Source organism: Meleagris gallopavo, chromosome Z (genome assembly GCF_905368555.1).
Source record: "Meleagris gallopavo chromosome Z, MGAL_WU_HG_1.1, whole genome shotgun sequence".
Lineage (NCBI taxonomy): Eukaryota > Metazoa > Chordata > Aves > Galliformes > Phasianidae > Meleagris > Meleagris gallopavo.
This window is the reverse complement of record NC_139435.1, coordinates 47,676,721-47,699,924: the sequence shown is the minus strand read 5'-3', so window position 1 is coordinate 47,699,924 and position 23,204 is coordinate 47,676,721. Positions and strand designations below refer to the sequence as shown.

Genomic DNA, 23,204 nt, shown 5'->3' with positions numbered 1-23,204 from the left:
TCTAGTCCCAGTGTGCCAAAATTTACACTAAACTAAGAGTTTTCTGTTGATTTTGTGAAGGGAATATTGAACACAAAATAGACAGGAAAGACTATCAAAAAATATTCTCATATATTTCAAGATTGCATTTTTGCTTGAACATGTTACTTTTAAGAAAATTATAGCACAGCTATTTTGTTTCTGAGCAGTAAGAGACTTCTAGAATGTTAGAATATATTTTTATATTTTATATATATAAGTTATATATATAAGAGCATACGGACTTACAGTCGAGGCAATAAGTAATCACCTTGGAACATGAAAGACTTGCCACTAAGATCTATTCCCACAAACTTAAAAACAAGCAAAGGTTCAGCATTAGATCCCAAGCAATTAAAGACACATTAAGGATTTGTTCTTTCAGGATTTTAGGAAATACTATCATAAGAAATCCCCTACAGGTCTCATGACCAGTAAAACGTTTATTGGGTCACACACCAATCATCTGATACATATCTCTAAACCTTTACATGGAATTATGGTATCTTGGCCATTTTGTATACCACCATCCATTTGTCAAAAACACTACCAAGTGTTAAATTACAAGCTTCATTCACAACCTTCCAGTTTATGTTGAAGAAAACTTAGCTGTCCCAATCACTGCATTACACAATCTCATTTCCTTTCCAGCAGAATTTCAGCCTTCTGTTCTCCATCCATTTCACTGCCTGGCGAATGTGTCCAGCCACAGGATGAGGGAGAGCAGGAAGTAACACAGAACTAGGGCTATTTACATCACTACCCTCAAAGAAACAAGCAAAACTACAAGCTTCACTATACTTCTGAGAAAAGGGCAAAAACAGTTTGGGATTGTTTTTCTTGTTTTATTTTTTTCCTTCTTCAAGTAGCAGCTACTTAAAGTACAGGAGGAACTTTATATAGTTCCTCACTATTAGCTTCCTACAGTTGATGCAACCATGCATTTTTTCCTACCCACATTCAGAACTACTTACTGCCCAATTTCACAGCACGGGACTTCTTAAGAGGTAGTCATTAAACAAACTGTTCCTTCTTTACAGTGTACAAACGTACACCAAAGCTTCCTTCAAAATTGTTAACTTACATACAGAAAATTTCAATAGTGTTTATTTATTATGGTTAGTTCCATGGATTTTCAGAATTTTTGAGAAGATCCAAAAAATTATTGGAATAAGACAACCAAATATTTGTGGTTTAAGAAACACCAGTAGTTTTACACATCTAATATGACAGTTTTTTTATTGTTGTTGGTTTTTTTTAATAGTATTGTTAGCTACAAATCACTTGAATTAGATATGGGATAACCAGAATTTCTACTTATGTGTTTTTCTATCTGAAACTTCCAGTAGAAGGTATTCACACTGCTCTTATATGGCATTAAGTACAAATTGGTGGAATTATAAACTATCAATAAACAAAAATGTAACTTCTTTCCTGCTAACAACAAGTAATATCAGAAAGAGTATTCTCAATTTCTTTGTTAGCAATCACATGCCTTGTAATTGGTACAGTTTGATGAAAAATATTACAATAAAATAAGACTTAATGCAAAAATGGTCTCTGAATATATAGCTCTAATAAAAATACTCATCTTAAATAGAAAACTACTTATAAACTCTGCCTAACCAAATTAGCTTTCAAATATCTATCAAAGGTAGACAAATATTTCGGAATTGATAAAATCCTTGATCTTATCAATTCTTGGTTCTAACTGGTTAAACCCTCAGCATTAGTTCATCATTTTTCATGTATCAATCACAAAACATGGAACAATTATTATGCTCAATATCCAAAAACAATAACGCAAAAGTTTGAATCATTGCCACACCTTATTTCATAAAAAAAGCTTTAACTTAAAATACTAAAATCGTTGATTACAATTTGTTTAGGAACAGTTACTACCAACTGAGTATGAATGAACAGTTGCAATCAGTACAAGCCAGCTCACTGGCAGCAAACTGGATTTGCATTGTACATGTCTCAAACTAACAGTCAAGTCTCGTATGCTGCACATATGAGAATTATGAACCAGCATCCTACCTGCCAAACAAGCTGTCATGTACTCCATAGACAGAACACACACTAAGGTCTATTAGTCCTTTGGGTTTTGTGGCTCGCTTTTCACTTTCAAAATAAATAAGCTGGGCATCATTTCCCTCTAATATAAAGTACAAGTTTTTCCATCTTTTTCCTTTACCTGTAGAAAAGTAAAGCCAGAAGTTATGATTGTTTTAAAGAAAATATCAATTTTGTAAAGTCAAATAACAAAACAGAGCAGTTTGTTTTTGTCAGGTGTCAAATAGAAGGACATTTAGCTAACCACTATTACAATGACATAGCTAATCACTGTGAAAGACCAACAAAAAACACCTTCTGACCTTATGGGATGTACTCGATTCACGTTGCAATGGCACCCAGTCAAAAGCTGATATCAGCAAGTATGATATACTGTCCTCTGGTGGGATAAGTCCTTCTCTGACAAACTGGCCTCCTTCCCACAATAAATTTTAGCTATAAACTTGTTTTTTACAGTTTTATTTTGGCAAACTTGCTTGTTTACAATCTTGGGACAAAGCACCTGCAAACCTAGCAGGCATCAAAAGACATCTGAGAGGGACCCCAAAGGGTCATCATCTTCGTATTGTTGGTGGTCATCATTACTGTTTGCTGGTTCAAGACTACAATCTCTGGACAAGTGCACACAATATCCCCCCATCCCTTCTCCAGCACAGCAGGCTGACACCAGAACTCTTTGAAACAGACCTTTTAAGTAGTCCGGTGACCCATCTTGTTCTTGTCAATTTTTCCTGACTCTCATTCCTTCTCTGTTTTCCTCAGTTTTTTCTTTTCATTCTTTTTCTCTCATAAAATTATGAAGTAATCATTAGATCTATTTCTGTTTCTTAAAAGCTGTATCTCATATAGTTGTTAAGTCAAAGTTGTTAAGTACTAAGATTATTTTGGTTCCTTAATATCATGTAGTTTAGCAGGACAATTTAAGATAGATTCTAAGTATTGGACTGTCAGTATATTGGGAAGTTGTTCGCCAGTATTTTGGGGACAATTGTAGCATGTAGGTTATCATGAAAACTGATAATTGCATGCAGACCTCTATGCATCATTTTACCTTAATCTAACCAGGGGCATTCGTGAATTTGGTCATCAGATCCTTCCCCTTACGAGCAGAACATGACAATCACACAAGGCAGAATATCAGCACGCATACTCAATTTTATGCAACACATAGCTCAATCCAGACCATCATCACAGATTTACATACAGTTGCAGTAAGTTCTTTAAACATCTTAATTTCAGCAAGATTAAAGCAAGTGCATATGAGCTACTGGGACACTGTGTTCGTATGATTAGAAAGACTCCGTATCTGTATAGTTATCAGTTTATGTCCTGATTCTCTGATCCTATTTATTACAATAACTTTTAATTAGGAAATAGACTCTAGAAAGAGAGAGCTACTCCTGAACTCTGAACAATTTGCAGCAGGAGCATCAAAGCAACTTAAAAAAAGTATGATTGAAGAGCAGAAATGGGAGTACATTATATATCTGAATCAGAATCATACACTTATATCCACTAATATGGCTATTTTCACTTGTTCCAAAGAAATTAATTTCTGACCTCCAATTGATAAGATCTTTCTGGAACTAATTCATATGTAAGTCACAGTATGCTTTAGAAAAAAAATGCAGACTTATCTTTATGGTTTGAATATGATAAATCCAGCACAGTAGCAGTATGGTTTTGAAAACATGACCCTACCATCCAGTTATTACACTGTCCACTAGGTGGCAAAGAGATTATATTTGTTCCATATGTGGCTAAGGGCATGTCTCTACATCTACACAGAACTCCTGTTCGCATTTTCAAGTATTTCATTCTCTCTCAGCTAAAAGGTTTTCACTTAATTCTCCTCTGATTCTTCACTCCAGCCCACCCCTGTACAGCTCTGAGAATTAGTTTTCTTAATAGAAGAAATACTTTCCTTCTGTCCAGAAATTCTGTGGCTTTGTGGATTTCTTTTTTCTCTTTTATATTTGGCTATATTTAAAATCATACCTTTCTTCTCATTTTTTTTTTTGCTTGCTATCTACATTACTATCTGAATTTATCCTTTTAGCTATGGACTTCCTTACGTCTTAAAAACACACTGTTAACAGTTTTTCTTTTTTTAAAATCAACAGTAATGAAAATAAAGTATAATTGAAAAACTTTTAAAGGGATTAGTTGTCTCGAACTTTAAAGACTCCCTCAGTGGCTCTCCAGCCTCACTGTCCCAAGCTTGTGTGCTGTGTGGCACTGTTCTGATCAAAGTGCAATTTTTGTTGAATTCTTCAGAGATATAATAATGTGAGTCAAGCCATTAACTTTTAATGTACTCATTATACATTATGGTTAATGCTACCATGGTTACGGCTCTAAAAACAGTCCCTATGTATCTTAAAGATAAAAAAAATATTTTTTTAATTTAAAATAGGCAATCTAGTCTGGAACAATAAAACAGCTCTCATCTTCAATGCTCGGATTTATAACCTTCTAGCTTCAATCTAATCTGTCTGCAAAAATATGAGCTTCAAATAAAATGCATTTTTTTTTTCTCAAAATGCACATTTAATGTGCTTGAAATCTATTCATGACAAACATTCCTGACAGTTGTAATGTACTCCATATTTTTTCCTGAAAAACCTGCCAATCACCTTTATGCTGCATGTAGTTTTGGTTATTGTGCTTTTCAAATACTACTTAGGAAATAGACTTTTTCATACTCTTTACACATTTTCTCCATCCTGCTCGCTTCTATTTTGTCCTTTCGAGTACCAGTTTTATATAAGAAGTTATTAAACACGCATCCATGTTTGTTCCACAAAAAAATTGTAAGTAAAACTCACTTTTTTTCAAAAGATAGCCTTTTTTGACAATATTTTTATAAAAAGCATCCTTAGTTTTGCGACGAATTGTATTGTAGATTTCTTTTCCATCCAGTGTATCATTAAACACTTGCTCTTGGTGCTAGAAAAGAAGAAAACATATTTTGAAGTTCAGAAATTGCTACCAAAAAAAAAAAATCACATGCTATGAGTGCTGCAACCAAGATTATCTTACTAACAAACTCTTTAGTATTGTGTATTACATTGCTTTATTAAAATACATCAAATTTTAATACAATACCCTGGCTAGAAATGCATTAACTATTTTCTACGGAATTATCAAAGAAGTCTTCAATACAGACCAACATTTACAAAGCGCCACCTATGCCTTTTTAATATTAAATAGAAAGCAGCATCTGTCGCAGCAACTTCTGTAAAAGCTGTGAAAGTCTTGAAAATTACACCTATTTCTACCGAAGGTTTTCAGACAGAGTAATAAGAGAAATTTACTCTGAAGCTACAGGAGTGGGGCAGATCACAATTAAAATTAACATGCTCACAGTGTTGCATACTTCCTTTTTAATATCATTGAAATTCATATGTTCTAACTGGGTAGAACTGTAACAGAAGACAGCAGAAGATGAAACAGAAAAAGGATAAATCACACAAAGCTGTAAGACTTGTAAAGTCAAGTAGCAAATGGAAATGGCCCAAAGACATTCAGTGCCCCTTCAGTTAGCCAAGCCAAATTTAACCTTACCTAGTAATCTGATCAGTAAAAGGTCTTTAGCAGTAAGATAAAAGAAAAACTGGACTGTCAAGCAGTGAGAACAGTGCTGAGATGAAAAATTATATGAGAACTGGCTAGACATTAAATATTTTACTTTTCCTCCTAGCTATGTAAGAATTGTAATTTTGAACAAAGCAATAAAGGCAAGGTGAAAAATACTTTGGTAATACTAACAGGAATTGCAGGACCCACAATGGAAACAACGTCAAGATGTTTATGACCTTAAGATCTCTGTAACTATGCAAGAATAGCAACCTTCCCATTAACATAGGAAGTCCATCACACCCACACTAACTGTAAGCATGACTTCTAAACTTTTTTTTTTTTATAGAACATAGACTAATATATTAGGGAAACAAAGGCCACACAGAGCAAAACCTAAAAAATCATAACTGGTCACTTTTTAAACAAAGTAAAGTCACAAACATGAATAATTTAAAAGCATATAAAGTATATGTCTCATAAGTCTCATGGAAAATTATAGTAAAAAAAATTAACAGGAAAAAAAAAATCAGTAAAGGAACTGTAAATGTATATGAAAAGCTAAGATTATTAACAATTTATGCCACAGTCCAAAGCAAGCAAACAGTTGGGGAGCATCAGTGCCACAAGACAATCAACAATACAGGAAAGATTGGTATGCATGGAAGTTGTATGTGCTGCTATTTATCACTAGTAAACAGAAGATTATTTTCCCAAAACAGTGTTGATAACACACCAGGGTTTTGTCTACTGCTAAGCAGTGTTTGCACAGAACCAAAGGAGTCTCTGTCACTCATCTCAAAGTGAGATGCCTGGGAAAGGAAAAGAAGCTGGGCATGGACACAGCTAAAACAACAGGCCTGAACAAACTGAAGGGGCACTGAATGCCATCTAACACCTCAATAATATTAAAACTGGAGTTGTTGTTTGTGTTCTGGACCAACTGTTGCTCAGATACCAGCTGGGCAACAGTCTGCTTGAAGGAAGTGGTGAGTGATTGCCTTACAGGAACTATGTATTTTTTTTCTGTTCTTTACTAAAAACTTCTCTCAACCCAGGAGTTTTTCTTTCTTAAGTTGTGCTCTTCCTAGTCTCTCTCCCATTACATGGGATAAGGGAATAAACAGGCAGCTCTGCAGGTGCTTGGCTGCTCACTAGAGCCACCCTACCACAAAAAATGGCACGTTATCACAGAATCAACATACAATGGCTTACGGTGGAAGGGACCTTAAAGCCCACCCAATTCCAGCTCCCTGCCATGGATAGGGTTGCTCCCCAGTAGATGGGCTGCCCAGGGCCCCATCCAACCTGATCCTGAATGCCTCCAGGGATGGGGCTCTAACAGCTTCTTTGGGCAGCTGTGCCAGGGCCTTACCACCCATTTACAGAATCATAGAATATCAAGGACATTTCTGTTAATTATTTTATTTAACTATTTAAGTAAAAAAGTATTTTATATCATATCATGATACCATTTATACTAATGTATTGGCTGTTCTGGTCCATGATATTCAGGACAGGTGAGCTTGCACTGGAATAAGTCACAATAGAGTAGTGATAAGAAGGAATGGTATGAGGAGAAATAAATGGTTTTAACATGCTTAACTTAGTGAGCTGACTTAGGGAGAACTGTGGGATAGAATGACCTTCTGTGAAAGGGCAAGAGTACTCCTGAATAAGTCCTGCAATTGTAATGTTTCCTCTGGGAGAAGAACGCCAGACACTATAGATTGGAGAGTATTATGGTTTCCCCACAAAATTAAGGCACAGCATTGTTCAGCCATGGACCAAAGCTGGGGTCACAGAACAGAGGATGAACACTTCAGGGTACAAGCACATCATATCATATTTTCTGTTGACTACAAGACAACTTTAGGTAAGTGAATGCATATAAAGATAAAACAAAAGAAACACACATTCTTATATTATAAATAGATTTGATGATGATCAGATCTTCAGCAAATGCTGAGAAATGAAATCTTACCTGCATTGGAACAGGATCTTTAAGGTAATATCCTTCAACAATTTGTTCTTTTCTATAGTGGTCAATGATGTCAGCAATACTGTTTCAACAAGAAAAAAAGGATTTTAACATTAAACTTGTTAGCTTTTCCTATGAAAGAATTTGCTTTTCCATTCAAATAACAAAAAAAAATTCTTACAGTTTTTAAAATTGGTATTAAATATTAAAAGTCTCATTTGTAGCAACGAGAATTTACTAATACAATAAATCATATTAATATGTTATGAATACCAATACTACACTGAAACTCTGAAGAATACTTTATTTTGTTCCTTAACATGCCAATGTTTCTTCCATATTCAAATAGTGCATGCGCATCACCAGCTCTGCAAACAGGCTGAAAATTGTACTTTCATTATCAGATTTAGACAAGTTGGAAGGCTTAGGAGGGAAATAATGACAAATACAAACTGAAATCCAAGGTAAGAGTGGCTTTAACTTATTTTTGCAGTTAGTGAAATTTACGCTGTATTTGTGTATCACACGAATACAGATGAAACACTCAAATATAAAACAGCAACCTGGAAAAAACAAGAATTAAGTAAGTAGAAATAAGGGGAATATAAATAAGCAACATCATTATTAAACTTGGTTTGATATTCAATTGTAAAGATAGATTTTAATATTGCATTACAGTAGACATTTTAAAATGCTTTGCACGAGAGCTTGTTCCTCAGGTCTTAGCTTCTTGGACAATTTTAACAGTATCTCATCATCATGAGCAGTATCTTTTTATTTTTTAATGCTTAAGGGGAAATTGAGTTATCTCAATTGCTGACATTTCAAATCATGAAGAATCCAGAAAGCAGGAATAAGCAACAACACTCTACACATTGTTAAAGTGTAAAGAAAAAGAATGAAACATATTTGATTCATAACATTTGGTCTTTGACAATACAGACTAACTCATCAACTGGAAACAAAAATAATTTCCAATTAACTAATCAATTTTCAGATTATCTCATTGCTGAAATTAAATCTCAAATTCACTCTAAAAATGTCGAGTCAGCATTTCTGATCTTCTTTGCAACAGAATCACAAGTAACAAAAACCCTTAATTTCAACAGCTTTTTTTTTTTTTTTTTAATAAAAAAAAGGTTCTGCCATGCAGGTTGAATTTAGTAAAGAAGATAGGTGGAAAGGACAGAAGGAATGGCCTGATACTTATCTCCTACCACATTTTCTAAAATTAAACAAACACTGACATCATTTAAAATAAACAAAACCACAAAAACTGAACATTTATGAAAGTTTTCCACAGGCCTGCTGAATGTGGAAGGCACTTCTGGAGATTACCTGGTCCAGCCCACCTAGTTTAAAGCAAGGTCAACTAAGGCAGATTGCTTCAGACCCTGGTCAGCAGTTTGTCCAACATTCTGGGCAATGTGCTTCAGTGTTCAGTCACTCTATCAGTGAAAGAAGCTTGCCTTACATTTAAATGGAGTTTCCTGTATGTCATTTTGTGCTCACTGCCCCTTGTCCTGCTGCTATAAAGCATCAGTAAGAGCCTGGATCTGTCTTCTCAGCTCCCCCTGATCAGGTACTGATGCACTCAAGTAAAATCCCCCTAGGCCTTCTCAAGGATAGAGCAAACTTAGCTCTCTGGAACATACAAGCAGAGACTCAGAGTTTGCAATTTTGTAGAAGCCTACAGCACCCCGACATGGCACACCAACAACTAACCAACCTTACCTTGCTCAGTTTCAGAGAGAAGATCAAATCAGACACATCTAAGATAGTGTTGCTCCATGCTGGTAACTGCTAATTTTACAAATGAGAGTTCTTGACACACAGCAACATCACCAACACAGCAAAATCACCACAGTGCTAGGTCAGGCTTGGATACAGTTACTTTTCTTCAATGCAGCCTTAACAGTATTTTGTTTTGGATTTGTGACTACAACGCTGTGCTAGTAATGCAGTATTTGTTTTTGCTATTACTGAACAATAGTTTCAGCATTCAAGCTCTACCTCTTGTTTCCAACTCTACCCACCCCTCTACCAAATGGGCAAGAAATGGGCAAGATGCTGGGAGAGGGCACAGCCAGGACAGCTGAGCCAACCTGACTAAAGGGATATTCCATACCAAATGATGTCATGTTCAGCAATAAAAGATAAAGAGGAGAATGAAGAGAGAGATGTTAAAAGGACGGCAGAGGGTAGAATCCAGCTCACAGTTGGACACCTAAGAGTGCCATCTCACTTTCTACCCTCAGAAAAACAGGACAGAATGCGAGAAAACTCATGAATCAAGATAAAGACAGTTCAGTAAGTGAAGAGTGAAGCAGGGAGAGAAGATGCAAATGGAGAGGAAGGTTCAGTGATGCAAAGGCAAATCATTCATTACAAGCAGAATGATGGCCAAACTCTGACCAACTACCTTGGAAGACCAAACACCCCTTCCTATTTCTACTCCTTAGCGTATCTGTTTGGTCAGTGTAGGTCTCTGGAAAACAACACTGTACAAGCACCACTCAGTACCAGCCTAAACAATGGAGTATATCAACATTTCATTAAAAATCCCCCATATGGCTGGTGGTAAGAATATAACTAGCCAAACTCAATACAGCCACTAAGAACTGATCTTGTCAGTTGCTCCTAGAAAATGTACCGAGGCAATTAAATGAGCAATTTGTGATCTTCTCCCACTGTGTACACCATATATAATACTATGTACTGGGACCTTCAAGCACATAGCTAAAAAACCAACTGGTTATTCTGCAGTGAGCTTTTATCACTGAGAAGTCTTGCATCTACAAAAACTCTTCAAGTATGATTATCAGTGATGGATTGACAGCTTCTTCAAAGAAAATGAGATATATATCTCATTGTTTCTTTTTTTTATAAATTATTGTATTATTATATCATTGGCAAAATAAATGCACTCCAAGTTTCCTCATTCTAAACAGTCTCATTTGCAATTCCTACCAAAGTATCACTTACTTATTACACTGCAATTTAGTAACTTTTTTCCAACAATGAAAATATTTTTTCCCTTCCCTGTAAATATCCATTTCTCTTACTCACACTTTGAAATTCCTGTGGAATATCTCAGACAAAACTAAAATCTTTATATTCCTCTTTCAAATGAAGAACTCCTATTACAAACAGCAGCTTCCAAGACAACACAGCATTCTCTCTATTACACCTCCATGACCCATATGATCTACAATTTATAGACCGAAGAAACTAGTTTGCAGAAGAGCACTTCAAAATAAATAAAAAAACAAAATCCATGCACAGTCCTCAAAAACTTTATTGGTTTTAACTATTAGGATAGCTAGGCAAAATATTTAGAATGCTGTTAAGAAAAATAAAGTCTTATACCAGTTAACAACTATCAGGAATAAGATATAGACATCTTACACGAACACAGAATAGACACAATTCTTCTTACCACAATAACCTACCTGTTATAATATCTGCCTCCCATCATAAACTGATTGTTTGCTGTTGGACATATTTTAAATCGTTGAATATTTTCACTGGTCCGAAAATAAAGTGAATAATCACCGGGTGTATTATCTGAAGGCCTCACAAGAAAACTGCACACCTGGCCAACTGAAAAGATTTGACAGTGTTATTTAACGCTTTTTTTTTTTTTTTTTTAAATAAGTATTACTTATAAATCTCATGGACTTCAGTACAAACCAGAAAGAATTGTCCACTTAAAAGAGATACAAAGTTGATGAGCTAAGTTCCAAGAGTGATCCCAAATCAGATGTTAATGCAAAACTGTTTAGCTGTAGGTGGCAACCTACTTACATAATACCATTAAAAAGTTTCATAATTTGTTCTCAAAAATTCATTTTTCTTCTTATGTTTGAAGTATACTATTTTACCGGAATGGTCAGAAATCTTTATGTTCTCATTTCAGTATTTCCTCTTTGAAAAGATATGAAAACCCTTTATTATTATATTTTCTTTTGGTCTAAAACAATATTTTCTCCTGAGAAAACCTGATATTTTTTTAATTCATGTATTAATCAAAAAGTATTTCATTATTTCAATGCAGATTATTAAATTAACTGTACTTAAGAATTTAAATATATTTAATAGTCAGCCTTAACAGTTTTCTTCCAGTGTAGTATTGTACTGCAGTAACAGTCGCAGAGTTTGATCAAAGACAATCGTATACTCACACATGAAAACCCACAGATTTTGTCACACAACACATACAATGACTTCGTGCTACTTAACTACCACTACGTCAGAAATACAAGTACCTGTCATCAGCAAATTGTAAGCCTCTTGTTTGGAGATCTTCCCATGGAACCATCTTAACAAAGATGAAGAGAAAAATTAGAAAGCAAGATCTCTTTTTTCGTTGTGGTGACATCCAAGGCTCTGGCACCTATGAATTGATCTTTATTTTAAAAGACCTAATGCATAACAGATGAGATAAGATTATGCTACTCAATGCTACTATTACACCAACAGCATGAAAAAGGTAAGATCAACAGGCATCTAAGTTATTTTCAAGAAAAAAATGTCCAACACATGGAGTTGATGTTCAAATCTGACCACATTTAGAGATTTAAAAATAAAAAACAAACAAACAACACTGAAAGGGTAGCTAACTTGATAAGCACTATGCAAAGTTAATCCTATACAGGAATTTCCCAAATCATGAAATCCAGGGCAAAAATAAGGAGGATAAACAGTTAAAAAAAAAAAACCAAAAAAAAAAAAAACAAACTGATTTTGCCCAGAAGCTATGGAAATAAAAACTAGGTTTTTCTGAATAAAAACTGCTTTAATGTAGAATCTTTTATGTTCTGCAGAGCGCTGTGTCAGAGCAATGTCCCAAGAAATTTCAGGAGCCTGTCTAGTCTCAGCCTGATACCAGCAATCAACAAACTGACATTACAGTTTAGGTTCAGCACATCGCATGCTACATGCTACAACTTAAGATCTCATTCTACCCTGTAAAGGAAATCTAAAAATATGGCTACAGTTCATTGCATTTACATTGGGCAAGGTATAGAGCAGAAGGCTCTCTTATGCATTAAAAATGAGCTCTATTTCTAAATCTTTTTTTCTGTAAAAGATTTAGAGGATGTTTTCTTGCTACTGGAATATTTGAAGCAATGCTGTCTCCCCAGAATTCCTCTGAGTACTGCAGATATTTGTAGACAGAGTCAACCTCCAAGCATTTATTACAGATTTCTTAATAAATAAATATATGTTCCTGTATTTTTGAATGCTCCTGCTGCCAAACTGACTAGCAGAACATTAGGAAAGAGTAAGCAAAATAAGTATCCGTGATGTTCTTTTGCCAATTAAGATAACAAGAAATGCCTTATTCAGCCATCACCCTGTTGGAGGCTGCAAAGAGGGCAAGAGAGACAGGAAGCAGCAGTTGCAGTTACCACAAGCAAATGCAGGACAGACAACACAGCCAAGCCTAGAGATTTTCTGAAATTTGCTTTTGTCTGTACTACTGAAAACAGAAACAGTGTAACTATCAGCAGTTTGCTGTATCACTACAGAATTAAGCCTGCAATGCATCCACTCCAAAAAAATTTTCAAATACTGAAGGGCACAATTATCACACAGCCTTCAGTTTTCACCTTTAAGAATTACTACATGGAGATAATAAAGGTAAGATGCAATTATTACACTATCATTCTTCTACTGGTACTTTGTTCTGCCTCCAGCATCTGCAGCTGAGCAGTTCTGAATAAGGCTCTCTCTAAGGCAAACGCTGCCTTTGCTCCACTGTGCGTATTTTGGCTGAACATCATCATACATTGAAGATTCTAACCCATTACCAATAGACATCACTATTACAAGACTTTAATGTCCATTTTCCATGCATCTTCAGCATGGAAACAGAAAAAAATTCTAAGGCAAAAAATAAGCATCTTCTGTTCACCCTTACAAAAGCCAGGAAATCTCATAGCTGAAGTTTATACTTTATATTTTAATAAAACAAAACAAAAAATCCTTACATTTTGCCTTCATGTGGATCTTCTTCTCTTCCCTAATGAGAAAATTGACATATTAAGTGCATGAAAACACTACAGGTTAGTTCAGAAAATAAACTTGGTAAGTTAAGACCTTCTGAAAAAAAAAAAATAATAAGGACTCTAGGATACTTCTGAACTAAAACGGCTAACTGCAGTTCTAGGAAAATGAGTTTTTCTCTTCATTCTCTGAATGGAAATTCAGCCAAAATATGTTTTTTGAGATAATCTTTTCTGTAATGTTTCAAGTCTCCTTCTTTAAGGGTGACAAATTTTAAAACTCAGCTTTCCTCAGGTTAACTTAATCAAGAATACAGAAGACTGCAGTTTAATATTCTAGTACTGCTGCCACATTATAACATGGATCTCTGAAAAGCAACTGCAAGTAATTATGCTATTAGCAAAAATACTTAGACTACACAAGAAAACTTTATCAGGACTCCAAAGCAGTGCTGAGGTTAAAAAAAAAAAAGCTCTTATTTTTTATTATTTAAAACATCCTTTAAACCCTCTTTTCCCTTGCAGTAACTCAATTATCTGCATGTCATCTGGTTAACTTCTAGAGCTCTACCTGTCTAGGTATAATTAATACACTGGTATTTTGTGTATTATCCTTAAAAATTACCCACCTACTACAATGCAAAATTACATTCTGTTTAGACTGTGAATAGGAAACAAAACCCAAATGTAGATAAATAACTCTCAGATTGTTTATCAAGACAGATAAGTTTAGGAAACTGCTTAGTAAATCTGCAGTACCATTCATTTAAATTTCTTTGGGCAATACGTGAATAAGAGCTTTTTTAATACTGAATCAGGCTTACAGGTCTGTTACACTATTTTAAAACAGTCAGATTCAATTACTAGGCTTAGAAAAGCACATAACTAGAAATGAAGCACTGTCACTGGTTTAGATCCATTCCAGTGTTTTACCAATTTACATTCACCATATATGTGTACAAATATAATTTTTTTTAAGAGACTTGAATATAAAATTACTTACCACTTCCTCTACCAAATCTTCCACAATAAGACCTTGTTCATCTGTCCGAAGGTTTGTAACCCACATCCAGCCATCTTCTAATTCATTATGGACAATAAACATGTCTCCTTTAAGGAAACTGAAGAGTTACAGTAAGAATAAAGTTAAAAACCGACTCATAATAAAAACTTCAAGACAAAGAATTATTGAGCATTATTTCAGCAAAACATTTGAGATAAGCGGCATGTGAAAATATATCAATTGATATCCCAAGCATGCATACATGTATTTCTCTCACAGCTATCATATATGAATACTTATACTTTGATTTACATTCAAAATCCAATGCATACTTGAATTCTATCAGCTTGGAAGTGTGTTAAGCATGCACAGAACAGAAGTAATACCACAACAGTATTAGAAGATAGAAACATTTTTCTTTTATCAAACAAAGAACGTGAAAACAATCAAATATGCCATTAATAGCCTATATGAAAATAACATCCTTACTCCCTCATACTGTTTAATAGATCTAATCTCATATAATGAAAGTCTGTGGCGTACCAGTTATTTATGTTTTCATATACAAAAACGAGAGTACAGAATAGTTACTGGAACATCCATGCAATTAGCTATAAGAAAAACATAAATAAATAGCATTGAGATGCTCAAGGAAGCTTTTTACTGGAAGGATGGGCTAAGTTCAGTGTTACTACAAATTAAGGTCATAGGAGACCATTTCACAGCAGCACAACAGGACTTCCTAGTTAAGTTAGATGTTGAATCAGAGGTACAGGAAGTATCAATGAGACACTGAAGCTCATTCATTAACTACAAACCCAGCCCAAATTTATACAGCAAATTTCATAGAAAATGTATCTCATTTGTGATAAGCTAACAGAAGTGTCTTTGAACAGCACAAAGAAAACAAGCAAAAAAAAATCCTAACAAAACAGGGAATTAATTCAGATTGTAATGGACCCAAATTTTAAAAATGAGTGATTTCCAGTACATTGATTGCATCAGCTCTATTGCAAAGAACTACTCAGTAAGTTAATGCATGGAGGACAGGATGAAAACAACCCTGCAATACTTAGAACTCTAGTACCACGGTTAATATTTACAAAATTTTGAATTATGATTCAGTCAAGTAGTACCTTCAAGTGTGTGTTAATTTGATCTAGAATAAACTGAGAAATTTGGTTGCAGTGTGCCAGGAACAGAACTATTTTAACCAAGCATGTCTCAAAAGCCTAGCACAGAACTCTGCATTTCTTTTGTATCTTACAAGAGGGAGAAAATGTATGATTTTCTAAGATTTGTACTATTATAGCAAAGTAATGAAATGCTTTTCTCCTGTGAGTTGGTACATGCAGTAAGGTACTTCTTGGACTCCACTGATATTTTTATTTTTGCAGGTAGTAGGAAGTCTCACTTACAATAAGCAATCACAATTCCTATCAACTTCTCCTCCTCCTTTTAGGAAATAATCACCTCAATGAAGAAAATTCTCAAAATTCTTTAAAGAGACTGGATTGCACTGCAAGGCTTTGGGATACAATTTGATCTTAATGAGGATATCAAGGAAATAAAGGATATACTTTTTTCTGTATTTTTAGAAATTAGCGTAGTCCAATTTGAAGGGATCTGCAAAGATCATCAAGACCAACACTACCTTAGGTCAATATTCCCAAAACCAAGCCAATTCTCAATTTAAGTGGAATATTAAATCAACTTGTCAAACCAACATGAGATTAGAAAACTCTTTCAAACCCTCCTGCTTTTCCAATAAAATATATATAATATATATATATTTATATATATATATGAAATATCAAGAAAAAAAGTATTAATTCCAAGTAACTAGCATATGCTCTTGGATGTGAACTGTTGGTTCTGTTTCCTTCTTATGTAGCACATAAAAATGCAAAAGAATCACAGCATACAGGCAACCCCGAAGAAATAACAGAGATACTACTGCTGCTAGAAAGGAAATGAGTAACAGTGTAACAAATAAGTACAACATTAAGATCACCAGAAATTATACATTTAAATATCATTCATTCAATACAGAATTTTTGAAGGGGGAAGAGAAATTAGATGGGAAGCGGGAATAATTCTTCCACCATGCTAAAGACAGACAATGATTTAGACCTTAGCAACTAACAGTTTCTACAAAGTATATTCTGTAACATTAAAGAACAAGGGTTTTTGTTCGCTTGTTTTTAACACTGCTCCATCTTCTTATTTCAAAAAAGGCACTAAATATGCTATTCTTAAATTTATGAGTAGTCAATATTCACATTCTGTCCCCAGCAATCAGGACTGATTTGTCCTCAAATACTTATCCCAACAACAAAAAAACACGTTCTTTAATCTAACCATGTGTTAAATCTAAGACGTGTCTGGAAAAAAAGTCTTATTCATCTTGCACGTGAATATACATCTTAAATCACTAGTATTTATAAATACTCTGAGAGATTCACAACTTCTTATTATTAAAACATACCTTATTTCATCTGTTTCTGGCACTTTGGTGTAAGGCAGAATTGCTCTAACTCTCCTCCTGTCCTCCACAGGCTACAATTTAAAATGAAAACAAAGATAAAACTTTTTCAGTATTTCTCTCCCTAGCACTTCAGAGTGTCTTAAGAAAAGAACCTGTAACAGTCACTTACATCCCTCCAAGCAATGTAAAATTTTCAAAGCTCAAAACCACTACAAAAACCACAATTAATACAGCTGGCTACTAAAGCTCTCATTTCATTTGTCTTTGAAGCACGACAGGTGACACTGGAATCTTCAAAATACATTACGATAGGGTAATTTCTATGTAAAGTGTAGTTCTAGACTTTCTTCACTTACAGAAACTTACAGAAGTTTATCTATCAGAAACATCTTTGTTTAGAGACATAGTTTGCATGGTTTTAATAACTGCTAAAAAATTGAGCACTTGAAAGAAGCCTCACTTTCAGAATCCTTTGTTATCTACAAGATGATTATTTAGAAATCTGTTAGATACACAAGATATCACAAACCAAGAAGTTACCTACGTTAGTAGATGACTACTGCATACTTGTTTACTGACGTCAATGCTACTTTCAGAGATACCAGCAATATGTAATAATGAGTTTTCTCACTGCAGATTTTCAATAAAGACACCTTTTTAATCATTGTTTTGCATCAGTATGAATGCACTTATATATTCCTTATACTTATCATACAGCCAAGTATATGTGGAATTAGGGAGAGCTTTTCAAAGAAATGCAGGAGTACTGACTAATGGCATTTAAACCAATGGCTCTTAAAAATATCACTATGAAAATGTTACAACTTACCTCTGGAGGTGCTACTGGAAATAATAACTTTTCCCCCTTCAATAAACAGGACACATGACTGTAATAACCAATTAGGTCTGAGAGTGAAGCAAAGCGACGTCCACCAATGTAATAGTCTCCACACATGGCGATAATTCTGTTAATTAAAAGAAGGAAGTTTGACATAGAAAACTTCTTGTCTACAAATGGTTTTTTCCTACTTTTTTTCTTTTAAGAAAAGGCTTTGAAGCAGAGTGACTACTATATTAGTAAAATATAATATTACAAGATCTCTACAAACAGATACGCAAAACAATTAACGGGTATTTGTCAAAAATTACTGGTAAGTATCAGAGAAAACAAATTCTTCAAGACTGCAAAGGAAGCATAAAAATACAACTTACTGAAACTAAAGAAACAGAAAATAAATGTATTTAACAATGTCCTGGAAAACTGACATAGTGCTTTAGTATACGCAACAACATTACTACGTGCATCGTGCAGGACACACAAAGTATTGAATTATATTAACAACAAATGAATCTACTTGATTACAGAATGCTGAAAGTTGAACAAACTTCAAAAATTAGTCACTTTCCTGTCAAATAGTAAATCTTGGAAAAATTGAAATATCTACTTATTCTTCATTTCAAAGCGATTTCTTAACTTTTAGCATAGGTACTAAACAACTTCAGGAAAGAGCAAAGAAAACCTCTGCAGTTGTTTAACACAACAAAATTCTTACAGAACTGTTTGCTTATCTTTAAGGGGTCTGTTTTTGTTAAGATGGACATTCCTGAAAACACTGTCATATCAAAAATGGAAATCATAATCTGTATTCTCACTGCTATTCAATACAAATCCTAAAAGGAGTCAGAACTAACTGATATAGGTAAAAAGGTTAACAGCATTAAAAGCATTCCTGTTATGCTCAAGACTCATATGTAAAACTAAGAAAGGACTTAACATGAAACAAACAGCAGTTTGGACCAGACTATCAGAAGAAAAAAAATCTCAAGTATTTAAATCAATGGCATCAGGTAGACCTGAATTTTTCCAGCAGTGCAGAGACCAGACAGCAGTCTAGAGAATAGCCCACTCATCCTTACACTGTTACCTGGAAAGTAACTGGGAGATGGGAGAAGACAGTGGCACAGAGACCGAGCAGCTCGTTAAGTTACACAGTGAGAATAAATAAATACTCATTGATACAAACACCATTATTTCTGGTACAACTATAAAACGTCATTGTCTGGTTTTTGTTTTGTTTAAATTAAATCTGCAGCTGAGCTTTCAAATGAACTGCATCATAAGTAGAAAAAAAATATTCCTACTTTTCTCTTGAATTCTGGTTGCAGAGTGTCAGTTGTTTTTAAAATCTTATGTACACTCCTACAAATTTAAGTCTAAGAATACATACTACTATTGATCATTTGATAAAAATATGAGTAATAAAGTCAAGAAATTGAGAAACAAATTATTACCAAACTGAGCATATTTTGCTTGGTAAGAAAAATAAAATCTAAGAGCTAACACTAATTCTCCTTGCAGCTTTCATAATGGAAACAAATTATCTTTAGTATATTTCATAGTAAGTTACAATAGAAGTGCTCTACTTAACTTTTTATTCTCTTTTCTAGCTTTGGAAGCAATTCAAAAACAAAAATCAATTCCACTGCCAAAAAACTTATCCCTCATCCAAAACGAGTACACTGCTCATCTGCAATTGCTTTTGGAAATTTTTATTTCCTTTTTTTTTTTTTTTTTTTTTTTAAACAGGTCACTATTTTCACACACTACAAATCTTTCTACTTAGTCAGCTCTTTGAACTAAATGATTTCTTCCACACATCAGCATAAAGCATAAATACAGATGAATCTTCAGAAATCAAGTTGTTTTTTAAGCATATTTGACTCTACTTTCAGTGCTATAAGAATATAACTAATGATTTAGGCTAGATATTTTAGCGTATTTTCTGCCAGATTCCTTGTGAAGTTATTAAACAGATTAGGTTCTAATCAAAATGTTGTGTTTCAGATTACCAATTCAAGCATAATTATATCTGTCTTCAAAACACAGAGCCAAACACTATAGGAAGCCTTCTGTAATCACACAAAATCCAATAGGAAAGACTGAAACATAAATATTTCCTCCCATAATATGCGGTATCACTCAGTAACTCACCAACACTTCTGTGAAAAAATGATTTCAACAGATTGATATGCTATCCATTAATTGTATGGTGCAAAAAGCATTTTCACCTGATGCTGACATTTTACTTTTACCGCGGAAATCAATAGGAAAAAAACAGAGGAAGACTATTTAGCAATGAAGGTTTATCCATTACTAGTAGACTATAATTGGCGAACGTCAAACCCTGATGGAAAGAGCACTTCTGTTCTGTGAGACGCAGGAGATTCAACCCCATATTTGCTTGAAAATACTTAAAGACAATATTTTGGGTACAGTACTTGTCTTCAGTTTGACAATATTTCTGAGTGCAGTACTTGTCTTTCTCATAACAAAGGAAAACACACATTCAGCAAATAAATAAAATCTTAAATAATATAACCAATCTCTGAAGCACAGTATCAACAAACAAATTAATTTGCTTCAGATAGTCATTTTTTTTGTGTGTGTTTTAGGGATCTTGGAATGAAAGATTATTTAAGTTCTTAATGGAACTTTCTTTATGGAATTGGAAATTGTTAAAGACAATTTTCAACCTGCAATGCCAATATTCAAGTGGATGAGGTTGGCTTCAATAATAAGTTAATAGTGCAGGACTCTAGAACAATAGTAGGAAGACACCATTAGTATACTACAATTTTCTCCTATTGTTAGGCAAGAGCCTGCTCCTAAATTGTTATCTGTATAGCCTGAGAAGCCAAAAATCGCTAGTTCAGATGACAAGATGCAAACTTGACATACTATACGTGTGGTACACTATCTGCATTTAAGAGAGTTATGAGCTTGTGTCAGTGCTACATAAGGACCTATGAACTACATTTCATCACACAGCAGATGCATTCAAAAACTCCCTACATTTGTAAGTCACACACATAGTAGTTTTTATGATGGTATCATAATTATGAGTAAAAGAATTTAGCTTGCATTTGTTGCTTCTATTAATTGTTCTCCTGTCAAAGGTTTCTTCTGTTTTCAAAGAAACTTGCTATTTGGCCTACATTTTTCTTATTTGCTGTCCTGTTTGGTGAAAATGAACACTGCAATCCAACACTTGATTTGTTAACTAACATTCAAGCTTTTCTAAGCACACAACTCACTTACACTGAAGAATAAATGAACGTATGTTCATTAACATACATACACAGCTTGCTAATGCTGAAATAATCCTAGTTAGAGTTCAGATAAAGGCCTATTTGTTTTTGGAACAATTAATTCTAACACAGCCTGCAAATTGTTTCTAGCAAACCCTTATTAAATACATAATCTCTTCACTTATTTTATTCCTACAATTTAAGGAGACAATCAGATTTGTTAGTACTTTAGCACTTAAGAATGCCCTGTGAACTAAAATGACAACTGAAGACCAGATCCAAAACCATCTTCGTGGCTAACATGATCTGCATGTTACTTTAAGTCTATCCACACCAGCTTAAAACAAGTGTCTCTCTTCTGATGCTGGGCTTCTTGCAAAAGGATTCCTAAGTAGTATACTTAAGAATAACTGAGCACAAGTTAAAAAGTATACCATAAAATAAAAAGTCAAAAATATTCTACTATAATGCAGTGCTTATCTGTTGGCATAAGAGAACCATATGACAAGAATAAACAGATTACAGTAATTTAAAAGAAAACATTTTGTTCTCACCTGAAGTGATTGACATTTGTTTTACTAAGAAAGGAAAGCACGAATGAACCTGGTCTCCGATCACTTTCTCGAATAAGGTAACTTCCAGGTTTTCCTGCCTGTCGAAGACGTTCTTCTGCAATTGTTCTGTCAAGCTTTCCATGATACCACCTGTAAGAAAAGCACAACAATATGCGTCCTTAGAACTTAAAGTTTCTGTTTATTCTTGTAAAATAGACTTGCAAAGGCAAAGAAAGCTCTCAGAACTGATGTAACTGCAATCTCATTTAAAAAAAATATTACATACTTATGTGTGTGACCTCTTAATTTACTCCAAGTGCTTCCAAGACAGCACAGATTTTAGATAACCTGTTTTGCCAGATAACTCGCATTCTGAATGAACTCAAGAGGCAGAGGCTATATATGTCATTTTTTTCCTCCTCCCTGATTTGCTTGTTTTGAACAGAATCAGAGATCACACAGAATCACAGAATCACATGCATTTTAATATAAAAATGAAGCCTAGGCTTCATTTCAGGCTGCAGATGCAAAGTACCTGTTCTCATCCCACACACACCAATAATCCAGCAAAGCCTGCATCAGATAGGAGTGACAGTAGTAACCAAACCACTGTCCAGTCCCAGAATAGTTTTTCCTAAATCACGATTCATGCCGCAACAGTCACAAACTAGTGCAGATGCACAGCAAATTCGGACCATAAAATATGACAAAAGACCATTTCAGTTTATAGGGATAAGATAAGACAGCTAACAGTGAAGTATTAATCAGCTGTACTTCAGTTCTTTGATTTATATAGCTCCCACCAGAACTCTCTATCCTAAATGATCCAATATTGGGTTTACATATATACACACACACACGGGAAAATAAAAAGAAAAGGAGAGAGCAATTAGAATAAAAAAAAGTAGTGTTCTCATGTGCTAATCAAGGAAATATATTTAAGCCCATTTGAAGGTTGCAGTATGTTCTAGAGCTATATAATGTAGTAATTCATTAGGTCTGCATCCATCAACTAATGATGCTTAGATTCAGACTTTGATTTCTACACTCAGGGAAACACCAGTTTCCATATTGCCACAGTTACACAGTAACTAAATCATTTAGTACTTCAGACCAGCCACTTGATTCTGCCAGACGACCAGGTAAGAGTTATAAAAAATGAATTTTGGAACAGATGTGGAAAGTACCTATAAAGAAAAAAAAATTGAACAGTTGGATTCCTGATGAAATCTAGCCAGAAACATTTATTTTACGAAATGGAAGCAAAAGCAGAAATTTTCCTTGGGGCAGCTTTTATCAGAAAGAAGATCAGTCGGATTCTGCAGATAAGCATCACATACTGCAGGAGCAGCAGCACCTGTGCAGATACTGTTTGCCCTGGCAAAGCTGTATTTTTGCTGGTATA

The 23,204-nt window shown here is 34.4% G+C and overlaps 1 protein-coding gene across 1 annotated transcript in view; it reads right to left on the bottom strand.

Annotated features, from left to right (window-relative positions):
- RASA1 (RAS p21 protein activator 1) overlaps positions 1-23,204 on the bottom strand; it is a 59,501-nt gene that overhangs the window by 22,004 nt on the left and 14,293 nt on the right. Inside the window, exons 2-11 of the mRNA XM_085212506.1 lie at positions 21,800-21,949; positions 17,986-18,121; positions 17,157-17,227; positions 14,669-14,786; positions 13,651-13,682; positions 11,923-11,975; positions 11,107-11,257; positions 7,658-7,736; positions 4,923-5,043; positions 2,059-2,215 (exon numbers count right to left, since the gene is read on the bottom strand). Coding sequence (XP_085068632.1) covers positions 2,059-2,215; positions 4,923-5,043; positions 7,658-7,736; positions 11,107-11,257; positions 11,923-11,975; positions 13,651-13,682; positions 14,669-14,786; positions 17,157-17,227; positions 17,986-18,121; positions 21,800-21,949 — 1,068 coding nt within the window. The remainder of the gene's footprint in view (positions 1-2,058; positions 2,216-4,922; positions 5,044-7,657; positions 7,737-11,106; positions 11,258-11,922; positions 11,976-13,650; positions 13,683-14,668; positions 14,787-17,156; positions 17,228-17,985; positions 18,122-21,799; positions 21,950-23,204) is intronic.